At 45.9% G+C, this 15,631-nt stretch overlaps 1 protein-coding gene and 1 long non-coding RNA gene across 2 annotated transcripts; one reads left to right on the top strand and one right to left on the bottom strand.

Moving 5' to 3' along the window:
- Positions 1-247: 247 nt before the first annotated feature.
- On the top strand, positions 248-5,043 carry LOC142767061 (uncharacterized). The gene is made up of 3 exons (XR_012884732.1): positions 248-305; positions 1,290-1,355; positions 4,719-5,043. It is a non-coding gene; the product is annotated as an uncharacterized LOC142767061 (long non-coding RNA).
- A 4,741-nt stretch (positions 5,044-9,784) lies between these two features.
- On the bottom strand, positions 9,785-15,185 carry LOC142767605 (uncharacterized). The gene is made up of 2 exons (XM_075869614.1): positions 14,783-15,185; positions 9,785-10,131 (listed from the first exon to the last, which is right to left on the bottom strand). Exons 1-2 carry the CDS (start codon positions 15,107-15,109, stop codon positions 9,883-9,885), a joined length of 576 nt encoding a protein of 191 aa, XP_075725729.1. The 5' UTR covers positions 15,110-15,185; the 3' UTR covers positions 9,785-9,882.
- Positions 15,186-15,631: the final 446 nt, after the last annotated feature.

Genomic DNA, 15,631 nt, shown 5'->3' with positions numbered 1-15,631 from the left:
AATCATACATTGTTTCTATTTTGGAAAAGCTTTTCGGGTGAGGCAACTTCCTCTAGCAGTATTTTTATGTGGCACAACCGTCACCGTCGTGAACAATGCGATTTGCTGTGCAGTATTTTGCGACTTCCTTCTTCGACAGCACTGCAAATGTTCAGCTGGAATTGAGAAATGTTTCAAGCGTGAGCCAACGGCAGTTGCGTGTTGGCGACATATATTGTTATATAATGAATGGCTGCCTATGTTCGAACTCATGTTGGCATCCAGCTTGTTCTCCAGAACATATCTACCTGCTTGAACATCATTTGGTAAGCGAAATATGTGCGTTCACTCCATTTTACATGCATCCTACAACACGTTAATTTGTCATTGTGCTATCTTGGTAGTATTTTGTCACCAATTTTCAATTCTCCTCTTTTTATAGTGCGTTCTAGAAAGGGCGACGCCCAGGTGATGTGTCAGGTTACAGAAAAAAGAGAAACGCGTGAATTGTGTACCTGCACTACTGCATTGTGACCAACTTGCGATGTGGGACACTACCTAGAGCAGAAAATTATTTGGGGGGTCATGACGGCGAGTTTTCCATCCCTTCGTGATTAAAGGCCCTTTAACTTTTTCCAAGTCGAGCATTACGTCAATATGGAATAGGAACATGTTCATTCAGATGCTTGTTTGTGACCCTATTTTCAGAAATGCGCCATGTATTTTTGTCGCCAAAAACCCTGATGGTAATAACCACACACCAGATCCATCGATAAAGGCGCGATATTAAAAATTAGTCATGTCAAGAATAGTGTTGGGAGGGTGGTCTGTGTCCTGTGTTGCATATTGTCGACTCAGGTCTCTCCGATATTATCACGGTTTCAGATTACCCAAGAACTGCATATATAAACAAGAACGCTAAAGCGGCGGACTGGTATTTTGAAGGTTATGTGCAGTCTTATTGCTTGTGCTGGCTTCTTCAACAGCTTGGTCTCGCATGCTATGTTGTCTAAATGCGAATGCTATAGTCCTTCCCTCATCTTGTTCATTGCAAGCCCCGCCGCGGTGGTCTAGTGGCTAAGGTACTCGGCTGCTGACCCGCAGGTCGCGTGATTTAATCCCGGCTGCGGCGGCTGCATTTTTGATGGTGGCGTCAATGCTGTAGGCCCGTGTGCCCTGATTTTGGTGCACGTTAAAGAACCCCAGGTGGTCAAAATTTTTGGAGACCTCCACTATGGCGTCTATCATAATCATATGGTTCTTTCGGGACGTTCATTAACTTTCACACATCAATCGATTGTTCGTTGCAGATACCGCGGAAACAATGATTGAGCTCCTGAGCAGGTGGCCTATGACTGTGGGCATCATCGCATTCGGTAAAACGATTTTGGTTCAAACAAGCTCGAGCATACTGGCTGTACCGTTTGTTTGTTCAATATTGTGTACTTTTTAGTATCTTACAGAGTTTGTTGGGAAGATAGACTCTTTGTGTTCGTAAATATCAAGCTTTGACGAATACGTGTGGTCAGTATTCTTAAGAATAATTTCATATGAGCTGCTTTCAATAAAAAGTTCACATATGCGCAGCCATATTAACTGAAGCAAGGTGTGCGACCGGCCTGGTTGTTATTGCATGGCTACTTGAAAAGCACGTGAGACAGACAAGCACAACAAACCGAACAGATGCAACGATGACTTACAACTGAAATTTATTAACACGAAAATTGAAACCGAGAACAGCACAACACAAGTCCTCACCAGACATTCAATTACACATGACGTCGGACTTATTAAGGTACTCGAGACAGAAAATGCGGTCGGTTTGTTTTGATATAATTGAGCGTTTTGTTATGAATTATCGCTATATATTTTTTCCATCTGTCGAGCACGTTTTCGCATCTGCCGTTATGCGCAATTGAATGAGCGGTGATGACATATGCTATTTTGCTTTAGTTTTTCGTATTAGTGTTAAAGAATTTCAGGTGCAAGACAGTGAGTGTCCTTGTCTGCTTCCCGTGCAGTTCAAGTCGCCATAGTCACGTCGTGCAACAATACTATTCCTCAGCAAGTACGTCGAGTACCCCGCCGCGGTGGTCTAGTGGCTAAGGTACTCTGCTTCTAACCCGCACGTCGCGGGTTGGAATCCCGGCTGCGGCGGCTGCATTTCCGATGGAGGCGAAAATGCTGTAGGCCCGTGTACTCAGATTTGGGTGCACGTTAAAGAACGCCAGGTGGTCGAAATTTCCGGATCCCTCCACTACGGCGTCTCTCATAATCATATGGTGGTTTTGGGACGTTAAACCCCACATATCAATCAATCAAGTACGTCAAGTAATTTTTCAAAAGTAAGAATGTGAGCGTCCGAATTTGGCGGGTTGCTGCAACCTACGACTAAGGGGTACGCTGAACAGCGTGACTCAGCAAACCTCTTGGGTGCCCTCGGCGCACTTTATTGAGAAGTCGGCCACAATTACTGCGTAATTTCTTGAAATGATTCTTTCAGATGTAAACAATCTATTACTTTTGCTCATAATTTTGGTAGACTACTTAGCTTATTACTTGATATTGTCTAATTTTGTAGCGTTCAGTACGCTTGTGGCGGTGTCGTTGTGCGCAAGCAAAGGAGTTCAAATGCCGTGGCTCTTGTCTTCTTTTCATAGATAAGAAAAACGATTCTAAAATAAAATGACGGAAAAATTTATTACGTGCATTGTAGTTGTGCCAACGTGGACTTCCTGAAGAAAAAAAGCGTCATAAAATTTAAATAACCAGGACAAAAGAATTAAAAAGTGTATGAGAGAAAACGAGGTGGACGCGCTTGTGTTCACTGATTCTCTCACCTCTGACATGACATGGGGGGTTTAACGTCCCAAAACCGCCATATGATTATGAGAGACGCCGTAGTAGAGAGCTCCAAACATTTTGACTACCTGGGGTTCTTTAACGTGCACCCAAATGTAAGCACACGGGCCTACAGCAGTTTCGCGTCCATTCGAAAATGCAGCCAACGCCGCCGGCATTCGATCGCACGATTTTATCACCTCTCATTTTATGTTTCACGCAGTGCATCTACGTGCTTCATTCACGTTGTTTCTGTTTCTTTCATCGTGAAAATAGTGTGGCAGTCTGTGCGTAGGAGGCAGGAATGAAAAGTGATATTTTTCACCTGTGCAATGCCGTGAAATATTGGGCACACAATATGTATTTAGGATGCACCACATGGTCATTGCAGCAGTTTATTGTGTATACGTTGCATATTTTCGTTGGGTCCTGACGTGGTTGAAGGCAGTAAGCTGGATGGTCAGATCAAGGTCTTTATTTGGGCGAACCTGTGCCCAGTAAGCGGAAAGTCGGGTTACAGTAGCACACTTCCACTGATAGCAGCGAATGCAGCGTCGGCCGTCGATCAACTGACCAGCGACGAAGCGTGTCGGCATTTATACACTCGCCATCGAATGTTCTAGCGTTATCCCTAGCGGCGACGTAGGTTCCAGAATAATATAAAAGGTTCACGAAGGGGGCGTAATCTTTACAAAACAATCTACTACAGCCTCGAAGCTTCTCAAACATCGTAGGCGCGGTTAGCGCTGAACATAGTGTAAAGGGGTGAAAACAAAACTTGAGGAAAGGAACGGGGCAATATATTCCAAGAAATTTCTCATTTGCAATTTGAGACCGTTGAACAAACCATATTAGCGGCTTCAGGAATGTTTCTATTACGGCTAGAAGCCCTTAATATAGAACCACGGCTTATACAAATGGCTATATCTGCGCGAAAAAGTAGTTATTGAGAGTAGTCAGGAGAGTGCTGACCAACGCGGTATACTGATGGTGAAATGGCTGCAGTTGGCTAAGAAAAACATTAATGCATAGGACCCTTTCTAGAAAATATCTTCAACAAAATAACAGGACAATTTATTCGAATACAAATTGATACAGACACGTTTTTCAGTGGTCAGGTTATACCACTTATATATGAAAAAAGTTGATTTCTAGGTTTGCCAAAGCCACAGCGAGGAAAACGCAGTCTTCTCGGGGCAACCTGAGTGCGACTGCATGAAGTTTATATTTAGTAACAAAGTTACTTATACCGCGGGTAGTTCTCTCATCTGCAGTCGAAGTAACAGTATTTAGCCAACCCTACTATTTGGGTTGCGCAGTAGATGACGCAGTGTGTATATGTCTTTGGGAATAATAAAACTAGATGGAGTTAGTGGTTTTCACAGCATATCCACGAAGTGAATTATGATGAGTGGGGCGAAGCTTCCATCCGTTCGTCCATGTGTCCACCCGTCTGTGTGTCCGCCCGTCCATGCGTCCATCTGTGTGTCCATCCATCTATCCGTCCATGCTTTTGTCTGTCCGTCCGTCATTCTATCCATGCGTCCATCTATCTGTCCGTCCGTGCGTCCATCTGTGCTTCCATCCATCTTTCTGTACGTCCGTGCTTCTATCCGTCCGTCCGTGCATGGGCGCTTTTAACGGTCCGTTAGTCCGTTCATGCGTCTGTTCGTTCCTTCATCAGTCCATCCGTGCTTCCGTCTGCTCGTGCGTCCGGATGGACGGACGCTTCGCCTCTCTCATCATCACTCACTCCATGAATATGCTGCGACTTTTTTCATCGTTCTGAGTGTGTGCGTGCTCCCAGCTAAATGATGTGTATACGTCAGTCTGCCAGTGGCACTAGGCACTTTGTTCAATAATGCAAATTTTTCTTCTCTGTTTTTGATTCCTTTCAGACCATTTCGCAATAGTTCATGGGTCTCCTTCATCAATGGCGGACCATAACACAGAAGCACGGAGTGGAGGACTTCCTCGTTTTACTGATAGTGCGGGAGAAATGTCTCAGACCATGTGGAATTTCTTTAGGAAGTTTATCCCGGAACCTTTGGTCAGCTTGTTAGATTGTCGTGGCACTGTCGAAAAGTAGCGTGCCGCATCTTCACGTGATTTAGTGTGCCGTCTACGTGACACAGGTGGCATAATGAAAACAAAGCGCAGGGTCGACAATGAAACTTTTGTACTTTGTAACTTACGCAGTAAAAATACTTGCGAAAATTTGAACCTTGTGGTGCAAAAATGTTCTTTGGGTGTCCCATGGCTAGCGGTTAACTAATTTTATTCCACTGCTTACACCCTCACATTTTACGGTTAAAAGATTATCCTAGGCAAACACTAGTAAAATTTTATTTTTTTTGTTGCTAGTGAAAACTATACAAGATAATTGCAACCGATGACTACCAATAGAACAAAATGAATTGATTTTACTGGAGCTGCCTAATTCTGGTAACAGACGGTACTACCTCACGCCAGAGGGTATGAATTAGCGCTGTGTTTTTAACGAGGCCTTCTTCTGCATGTACATGTCATTAAGGTCTATATTAGGTGTAATAGATATTTCCTGAAGCCGCTGTGGTTTTTCCGTTACGCATTGGGAGGAGCAGCACTGTTAAGTGTCCAAAAAGATTTCTCCTGGAGCTGAGTTCTTGATAATATATATTCAGGTGAGCTCACTAACGTGCGCGGCAATCACCAGTTGCTGCAAAAGGTTTCTAGTTGCAGACAGGCGTCCTGCGAATGGAAATGTCATATCGCTTACGGTGTTGTAAAATAACCTTGGCTGGGATTGCAACCGTGATCGCTTTCAGACAATCTTTGTTTTTGCATTTTTTTTGCTAATTTACGCATTATGAATTTTTTCGCAGCCTGCTGAGGGAAGCGAGCGAACACGTGAAACATGTTTGAGCGCGTCTTAAATAAACCATCACTTAGCATGGATTCATGTGCATTCTACCTATTCTATTCAAAAGCCGGTGGAAAGCAAGGATCGCTATAATTGTTTTTTTACGAAGCGCTCAGTCAGTGTTGCCACCTTTGCAGGATTTAAGCTTTCAGCTAAAGGCTACGTCAAAGGCCGATCGCCGTTTTCGTATCAATGGGGAAGGTGTGCATGTATCTCTGGATCAGGTGGCACGACGACTATTCTGGCTTGTAAAAGGTAGCTTATGTGCGGCGTAGCATCGCCACACAAGCCAGGGCACGAACGTCCCTTCTATAAAAACAAGGCAGTGACTATGGTGACGAAGCCCGTCAGCGCAGTACAGTCGTTAAGGTGAGGGGGCCCTACAGCATAGAGGGATCGTGATTACGGTGACGGGGCCCGTCAACGTAGCGAGATCATAACAGCGAGGAGGCCCGTCATACTAGCGATGAAGCTATATATCAACTGGCCTCTCACCGTTAAGCAATCAGTACGGTGATTGCTTCGCACAAATGCATTTACAGAAAAATGCGTTTCCAAGCACAGAAAGTTATTTCCTCTGTATTCGCAAGCAGATGCGGAGCCGTGTGGTGGAAGCCCAGGTCGTTTGGGTCCACCCTAATAAGGAAATTTTTTTTATCAGTGGATTTATTTACATAGTTCTCAATTAGTCGGTCAAACATGTGGTGATTTTTCATTCACAACCAATGACGCCTACACCGACGCTCATGCCAGAATTCTGCGGAACAAGCTATCGCGTTAAAGCAGTGTGAGTGCCATGTAAAGAGCGTGGCCTCTATAAAACATATAATAATGCTTGGAGGACGCGTCACATCACACCAGGTGTTAACGAATCTGAACTGTGGAATGAGTGGGTGTTTAAAAGACCTCGGCCATACGAAACCCTCAGCCATATTGAATCCTCCTCACTTGCAAAATCATCGATAGAGTGGACAGACAGTTTTGTTATTTCGCGTGTTGCTTTGTGGACGCGTAAGGGGGCATTTCACTGAGTCTAAAAAGAAAAGAAAATTATGGCGTAGTGGGTCCTTAAAGGGCCACTCGCCAGACCCTATACTAAGTTTTTAGTTAGACCGTGTAAGTGGTTGGGTGTCCGATGAGGAAAATTTTCCCACAAAGAGTTTTTGAATCGGTTTATTAAGAGCTGAGAAAACTGTTTTTTTAGAAGCGGTGTGAGACGAGGATGAGATGAGGTGAGCTCGAAACCCTTGCCGCTACTCCGCGTAGCCTTCGCAGGCCAAATCACTTCCCCACCCCCTGTGGCATTCGACCAAGATGTCACGTGCGCATGACGTGTCCGAACAAGCCCCACCCCCATGCAAGGGAGTGGCGTTTTTTGTTTTGTTGTTGTTGACCAGCGTTGTTTTGAAGTCTACTGACTGTTTCCGCGGGATGGTTTGGAAACGCTGGCTTTGACGTGGTAGAATAGACGAGCACAATGAGTGCGTCAACGCGTAGGAGCGTTCTAATGCTGTCGTCTTCTCGATGCGCTGACCACAGAGACACTAACGCATGTGAAACGTGAGCAAATTAGCCCCAAATCTCGTTGCAGTTCACAAGAAATAAAAAAAAATGCTCACGTTCACTTATTGCGTCTCATTATTTAAGACCTATTAATCTGTTCAAGCAACAAATGCGTAAACTACGCATGTCATGTTAAGTAGCTTTCGCCATGTCAGATGCCGCTGTTGGCAACGTCTGAGCATAGGCGCCCGACAGTGGACCCTGCAGAGGGCGCGACGAAGCTCTTTGGGCCGCCTCAGTATTGTTGGTACCGACCGCCAGGGATACTAAGAAAATGTAACGCTCGCTGAACACAGTGACACGCTGAAGTGTCAGTGCGCTTTTTGGCACGTTTTCAAAGAACGCGTCCTGGGCGCTTACATAATCAGCTGTGACCCCTTTGCTCACAACTAAAAAAGAAAATGATATGCATGTGCAAGTTCGATTTTGCTGCGTCTACTCGCTAGGCTGTGTGTTCTGGTGGTACCATCAGATGTCGTAAACTGCATTGCCGGGTGCCTATAGTCGTCTACGTAAGGACAAACGTCACTGCATTGCCGTGTACATAGGGCCATTCATACGCACCCGCCATGCCCTCATTCTCTGGGAACGCGTCGGAGGAAGGGAGGGGGAGTAACGTTCATCTTGAAATTTGATCCATTAGCGCGGCGCGTAGCGTTGTAAATTTTGGCAGACGTGATCATGAACGCCTCGTATATGCATTGCGCTTGTCAGCTCAAAATTGTCAAACCTTGTGAGGTGCCCTCTAACGTCTGTGCTTCCCGTAGGAAGTCCACGATAGTTTGAAACTGCCATTGTTACAGACACAGCCATTCCGTTCCTAATGACATGGTTGAGGCATGCACCGACAGCCGAAGCGAGACTAGCAATTGGAAACGCGGAGTGCCCGAAGCCTGATTACGTTAAGGCGTTGTACTCTTAAAAGCAAAGTTCAAGCGTTCTCCCACTTTTTGATCCGAAGCAGCTTATGGACGAGTTTAATCCGGTGTGTGAGACCCCTATTACTACGCACGCTCAACAGCTCGCCCATGCACTAACCGAACGCGCTCACGCGCTAGAGCGTTCAGGCCTGCGTGAGACATTGGGGCCTATCCCCCTTACAATCTTTCAGTAGTCCTGTGATGGCGCCGAGAAAGATAATTTTGCAGGCGTGCGATGAACGCACGTGCTCCCGTTTGGGTGGCATGAACCCGCACGGCAAGCTTCAACAGGTGTTCGGGACGCGTTACAGCAACATTAACTACAGTGATTTCATTCGCAAGTTTCGTAGAATGTCATGCCACCCCGCGGCCACCGGAGCAATTTTTTCAGAGAGTATTGGTTGGTGGGGCGGCAGGGCTCATGGGTGAATTTTCTTTGTGTTGTTCGAGTCGTCATCGTGGCCACGAAATGCCTAAATTTAAAGGCTTCAAAAGCAATCGCATGTGCTACGTGCCGCAGTGCACAAACAGAGCATCGGCGACAGTCAGCCTCAATTCCTTCCCAAGAGATGAAGCGAGGAAAAAAGAATGGATAGTGAAGTTGAGAATCGGCAAGTCGGTCACATCACTGATGAACGTGCGCAGTGCACACTTTATCAGCACCAACTCCCGTCGGTGCCACAACGTAGAGACTGCAGCAACGTAGGCAAGAAAACGAGAATATCTGATGTTCGCTTGCGTCAAGCCCCAGTTTATGGTCACCGCTACATCTCGCCTCGTGAGAAACGCATATGTTTACATCTTGGCCTGCACCCAGTATGCCATCACTAGGTCGAGCTGCACAGTTGTAGACAGCGCAGTGGGGATGGGCAGGTTAGGCCATCCCATATGCTTTAGAAAGATGTACCTGTTTGTGAAAAACGCACTCAGCCTCTTGTGAAAGACGCAGAGTGCAAAGACGTAACTGTTTGTAAAACCGAGAGAAAGATGTAACTGTTTGTGAAGGACGCACTTGGCATCTTGTGAAAGACACACTCTGATACTCTCTGTGGGCGCCATATCGAATCACCCACTGCGCCCCCTATAGGCGACGAAGCTTGCAAATGGTTGCCTCAACTTGCAAGGATGCGTTAACATCGGGCAAGGTGCCGGTGATGAATGGAACTTTGAGTCGACCCATGCGCTGCTTTCTCTGCTACTCAAGGTTACCTTTAGTGGGAGATCGTGTAATTTTTAAAGGGCGAAGCCATTTTTAGTCCAACCTTGTCCTGCGTCAGGCGTAACCGGACGGACGTACGGACGAATGCACAGACAGACAGACAGACAGACAGACAGACAGACAGACAGACAGACAGACAGACGGACAGACAGACAGACAGACAGACAGACAGACAGACAGACAGACAGACGAAGGAATGAACGAACAGAAAGAGAGACAGACAAACGGACGGACGGATGGACGAATAGACGTTTCGCCCCCTGTCATTATCACTCCCTCCATGGATACGCTGTGAATTTTTTTGGTTGACCTGACGATGACACTCATCCTGGAACTACAGAAGAACAATATTTGCTTCAATGAATTGGAAACCTTGGCAGCCATTTATTTCAGGTGACTCGACACGAACCATTGCACGCCGCTGTTGCCAGCATGTCCTGCTCAAGGGCACAGTGCCTCTACAGCTTTGCATGTTCGGCAGTCCACTTGCGTGCCGTGCTCTCGTAGAGAGCACGGTTTTCCTTGTACACAGCGGCGACATCTCGGTCAGCGGGATTGTCCACGTATGGCTCTTTGAGCAGGCACAATAGCGAGAGCAGCACGTCTGAAACGGTCAAGGCAGGTGTCCAGTGAGTCTTGAGGATGTTTAGGCAGATGACTTTGTCGGCCACGATGTTGATGTGGTAGATCTTGGTGGTGAACTTGACCTGCGAGAGATTGCGCGACAAATTTGAAACACAAACACCGCGTGGGTTTATCGGAAGTGCTGCAACCTAATAGCTGATTGCAAGTTCCAAGCAATCGCACATTTCAATTTAAAAGCTCTGTCGCCCGGCACACCAATATCTACATTCATGAGGTTCGTTACCCTCCGTTATCATTCGAGCAATATTTTGCTTTACTAAACACATGATGCGTGGAAACCATGCATTCATAGAATTTCGTTTACAACAGCCCGCCCGTCTCCAATACAGGCTAGTCATAAGTATACCCTTGGAACCATTAGAATAGACAGGGAGCCACAGCTCACTATTAGCATTGAAGTGTAGTGTAGTAAGCATGTCAGGCGTTGGATTTCGAAATCGGAAGTGGAGAATAACCATTTCAATTAATAGCGAAGCGCTGCCAGTTGTCCTTCCATTGTCATTGCGAATGACCTCAACGCCCCGCCGCGGTGGTCTCGTGGCTAAGTTACTCGACTGCTGACCCGCAGGCCGCGGGATCGAAGCCCGGCTGTGGCGGCTGAATTTCCGACGGAGGCGGATATGTTGTAGGTCCGTGTGCTCAGATGCGGGTGCACGTTAAAGAACCCCAGGTGGTCAAAATTTCCGGAGCCCTCCACTGCGGCTTCTCTCATAATCATATGGCGACTTTAGAGCGCTAAATCTCCACATATCAATCAATCAATGACTGCAACTATAGACGAATAAAAAAAATATGAGACGAAGACAATCATTGCTAGTTGTAGTATCTATCTTGTAAAAATACACACCGAAATAAACCTGATATATTGGTGTTTACACAATAAATAGTCCTTGGTAGGTGCAAAATCTTTGTAAATCATTTTATTTATGCTGATCCCAGAGTTTGCTGATCCCAGAGTATGCCAAATAATCAGATCTGAAAAACTTACCGAACCGAGCTAGTTTGCACTCTACTCCGGAAAAAACAGAAGGCCTAAAGGTCTAAATTTCTAACGACAGACGTAAGCAACGCATACTTTCACCTCCTTTTTCTTTTGAAAGGTTAGGCACAGGGCTGACGAACGTACTGCGTGAGCTCACCTTGCAAACTTGTGGTTGAGAATAAGTCGTGCATAGGAAAATAAAAACGAGCTGGAAGTCAGCGCTGGTCCATTTTTTTGCCACCCGTCATTATGAAAATTCTCAGTTTGCATTGTCGGGAATAAAGATATCACCTGAACAAAATAATTCATTTTCGTTGCCACAGCGACACTGAATTGTCAAGCGCGTTGGGAAGTGTGTCATCTGGTCACGCCTGCAAACGAATGTAGACGTTTAGCTTGCGCCGCGGAGAAAAAACGCACGAAATGGTCACGCGTTCTGCGTGGACTTTCTTTTAAGTGTGAATACACTTTATAAGCGACCCCAAACCATTCACCGCCGTCAGCGGCGTCCGCAGCCTTCTCTCTATCTTTAAAAGAAAGAGGACTTGGCGGGCCGCAGCGCGACGCTCTACCGAATAAGCCACGGACGCGACGCTGATATCGGTGTCAGTAACGCGCCTTATACCCCCTCCCCCTTCGCTCGCTCCTCCGCTCTCCTCGCTCGCTGCAGCTGCGCGCGCACCCCTCTCTCTCGCGCGCCCGCCTTCTCTCCCAGTCTCCCATCGAGAGCGGGTCGTGAGGGGGAGTAAAGTTAAAATCCGTTGGCATTCGCCAGTGCGTTAACGTAAACTCCCCCGAGTGATCAAATTGCGATTCCCAGGAACCATTACACCATAAAGGCACCATAGTGTGATTAATAAATATATTATTGCGAATTAATAAATACCCCTCATAGCATCACCCCGTGTATTCGCACTTAACCATGTTCACCCTCAGGGAAATGCTTGGGAGTTTTTTGTTTAGAAATGTACAGGCAATTAGAGGATGACCTGAAAAAAAAGTGTAAAAGAAATAGATTTGGCACACGCATGCGAGACCATGGTTGCTCACATTTTCACGACGGGAGAAAGACTTCAGATTTTTTTTAAAGTAAAGTTCCAGAAAGTCGAAGTGTGACGTGCACACTTATAGGCGTAAATGAACACAATATATCTGCGTGTGTTTTGTGTCCACGTTGTAGTTCTTGTCGCGATGTATCACGCAGTGGCAAACACCATTGAAGGGATTTCATTCACTGATAATAAAGTCTACAAAAAGGCTGGAAAAATAAATACTGAACTTTGAATGTGCAGGCTGTCTTCGAAAGCCCCGAGATAAGATCAGAGTGATTACCGAGGTGTACAAAAAGGCCGAGGTGACGATTCGCACGCACAAGCGAACTAATGGAACAGAGACAATATATTACAGACTTCTAGATGATGGAAGTCTTTATTTAGCTTCAATGAGATTTAACAGAAATTAATGCCGAGGATAGCTTAGGGGATGTTATTAGAAGAACCTAAATGTACACTTTTTTCGTTTATTTAGAATGTGTAACGCCTACTTCATATTTCCTAAGGTATGCTAGCAAGCCCAGAAATACTTCTCTGCATTTTCTAGTTGGACAGTGCAACAGCAATACCTCTACGACGGGAAGATGTACACTATAGCTGAAATTGCACAATACATAAAACATCTTACTTTTGAATTTTGAAGGGCTAAAAGACTAACTAATGCGGCCGACCTTCACTTTGCACATAGTGTCGCGGTAGCTTTTATAGAGCGAGACGGCTCCTAACGACCCGCTAAATGTCTCGAAGGAGCCCTTCCAATAGGTGCTTTTTGTAATAGGGTAGCTAGTCATTAGAAAGTTTTCGAATAGGGGCCCTAAAACTTTTCGCGTATGGAGGCTTTCGGTCAAGCAGGAGCAATGAGTTTTCGAATAGGGTCTGCGGCGCTCTAAACACTGCTCCTACTTTATGTCATACCAGCCTTGGCCGAGAGCCGTCACCTCAGTGGGTGCCGTCACGTTTGTCCGACCCAGAACTTTTGGCGTAGGCTTGGCGCTTCCGGTTTATAAATAGCGTCCGCAACACGAAACCCAAACGCAGTTTGGGTTTTGCGCATGTGCAGTGGCCTTGTCACTATTTCTTTGGGGCCCCTATGCGTTCAATTACACAGAATGCGTTCAATTACAGCTTATTCAGTTGCTTTAAAATGAAATCAAGCAGAGCCTCAGATATTGTAGCCGCGAAGTGGAAGCAATTTCTTGTGTGTTGACGCTTAATAAAGATTAGCGGAGTGCGCGCTAACTGAAAGCAAATTTCATCCTTCTCTCCTCCACGGGTTTGACGTTAGTCGAGCTGTGATGCCCTTACCTCCTCGCCTCACTCCTGCCCAGTTTCTCAGTGGCCTGGCGCTACATACGAAGCTTAATTCGCTCACATGAGCTTTACCTTACATTGCAGATAAAAGTGTTTATTTTTCAGGCTTCCACGAGAAAGCCCCTATGAGCTCATCCAAATAATAAAGGAATTCGTGTTTTCAAGTTTCCTCAATATTTAAAATAAAACTGGTATGAAACCAATGGTCACGTCTAAGTTAAGAGCGTTATTGAATATGTATGACATTGAAGCAGTAGTTTACCCAACACAGAGGTCAACTCCACCGTAATTAGGGAACGTTTATGAGTGGGTTTGCCAGAAAAGCAGACATTTTTCTTTCGTGACCAGTTCAGATTGTTGCGACACCTGATAAAAAAGATCTCATCCACGTGCTCCTTTTGCATTGCCTCTGAGATCCACTCAGCAAGCGCGCGAATGACAGTTAATCGAAGGAATACAGTAGGGCACATGAACGCTGACGAGCGAATACCACTAAACTGCTGGAGTGGAACTGATTGCCCAGGAAGGAAGCCGTGCCTATGACAAGATGGCGGCTGCGGTGGCCCTCTTACTAGGGGCATGATATGGTATCACTGTTCAGTGATTAAAAATGGAAGTTTATTGTACACCTAACTTGTACATACACAAACAAAACATCGAAAACAAGTAAAGACAGCGTATACGTCTCACAAATGAGCACCAAGATCTAATTGATCACTGGGTATCCAAATGTTAAAAGTCAAAGAACAATTAAAATGAATCAAGTTAATCACATTGTCCAGCATAAGGCTTATGCATGCGTACTAGAGTGGGCGCATGGCTATTACGGAACAACTAGAAACTTGAGCTGTCCCTCTCTTACTTAAAAAAAAAACGTGTGTGCCATCGTCGAAGGAAAGGCTGTATTAAGAACGGAGCGTTTCTCTCACACGCACAACGAGTTTAAGTGCGGAAACTTTTATGGGTTACATAGTGCTCCAAGAGCGGCTTGGTATTACTAACTGTCCTCAGTAAGCCTATAATTTGAGGCAAAGTTCTTTGGAGATTCAGTCATTCACACTCGTTTCTGTGTGTAATTTCGTCGGGAACAACTATATCTTGTCTAACTAACGTAGCGTTTACATTAACATATCAAGGCAACTTGATATATAGGCAGGCTTTACCAGAAAAAAGGCGTTTCCGCCATCTTGGCAGTGGCAGAAACTGGCTTCACTTCTGCTGGCAAAGCATTGTGGGCGCTTCCCTTCCAGCATTTTTTAAAATCCTCCTTGATACCACTAGGACACACCTCTCTGTCAAGGTGACCTCCATATTTTTTTTCTCTCACTACGCAAGCTCCTTTCAAAGGATGACGTCAGCGCTACTCACCATGGGCGGGTTGAATGGGTAGTCTTCAGGGAAAGTGATGTCCAGCAAGAAGACACCGCCTTCGTACGGCGTCTCCTCCGGTCCCACGATGGTGGCGGTCCACTTGAACAAGTTGCCCGAATTGACGGGCCCCGCGGAGCAGTTGGTCAGTGGGCTGTACCGGATTTCCTCGAGCTCCCGGCGAATGCGCGCCAACGCCACGGTCGACACGGCACAGCTGGACATTGGAAGCGCTGCTCCGCGAATTGGCCCATGGCCGTCGCCGGCGTTGCGGTCGTACGAGTATGTCTCCGCGGCCGTTTCCCCCCGCCCAGTGGCTGCTGCCATGTTGATTTCGGCTGTGCCAGTTCCAAACTTCTTCCTCGTCAACTTCTAGCGCCAAGCGCAGCACGCCCGATGGCGTCATCACGTATAGCTTGCAACCAAGAATCGAGGTTTTGTCATTAACAAACCTCGTTAATAAGGAACGTGCCAACGATACAGTGGATTATTTTGACGAGTCCTTAAATTGATGCTCTAAAAGAAAATCGTGGCTTTGATTACCTAATTAGGGTGCGTAGCGTAACGCGAAGAAGAAGAAAAATGAAACTACACGAAGAGAACATGAATTTAAGGAAAAAGAACATTATTTCTTATTTCCTGGTTTCATGTTTTTCATTTTTATGGTCTGCTTCCTATGGCATTGTTTTTACCATGTCATTGTCGGTTCACGCCCCACTGTTGGTGTGTGCCGAATGCCTTTAGTATTCATGAAAACTTTCACAAAAGGCAGACAAAAGAACGTTGGTAAAAACCCAGAGGACGCTTCACGATTGAATTTTAAGGCCATGTTCGCACTCGCAAAAGGAA

This window comes from Rhipicephalus microplus, chromosome 7 (genome assembly GCF_043290135.1).
Source record: "Rhipicephalus microplus isolate Deutch F79 chromosome 7, USDA_Rmic, whole genome shotgun sequence".
Taxonomy (NCBI): Eukaryota; Metazoa; Arthropoda; class Arachnida; order Ixodida; family Ixodidae; genus Rhipicephalus; species Rhipicephalus microplus.
Note: the sequence above shows the minus strand (reverse complement) of the source record. Positions and strands in the feature narration are given on the sequence as shown.

What these genes read in the sequence shown, in the direction of transcription:
- LOC142767605 (XM_075869614.1), bottom strand. Translation starts at nt 15,109, where the DNA reads ATGGCAGCAGCCACTGGGCGGGGGGAAACGGCCGCGGAGACATACTCG. An exon ending in ACCCATTCAACCCGCCCATG is followed by an intron (nt 10,132 to 14,782) that starts GTGAGTAGCGCT and finishes AATCTCTCGCAG; the next exon opens with GTCAAGTTCACCACCAAGAT.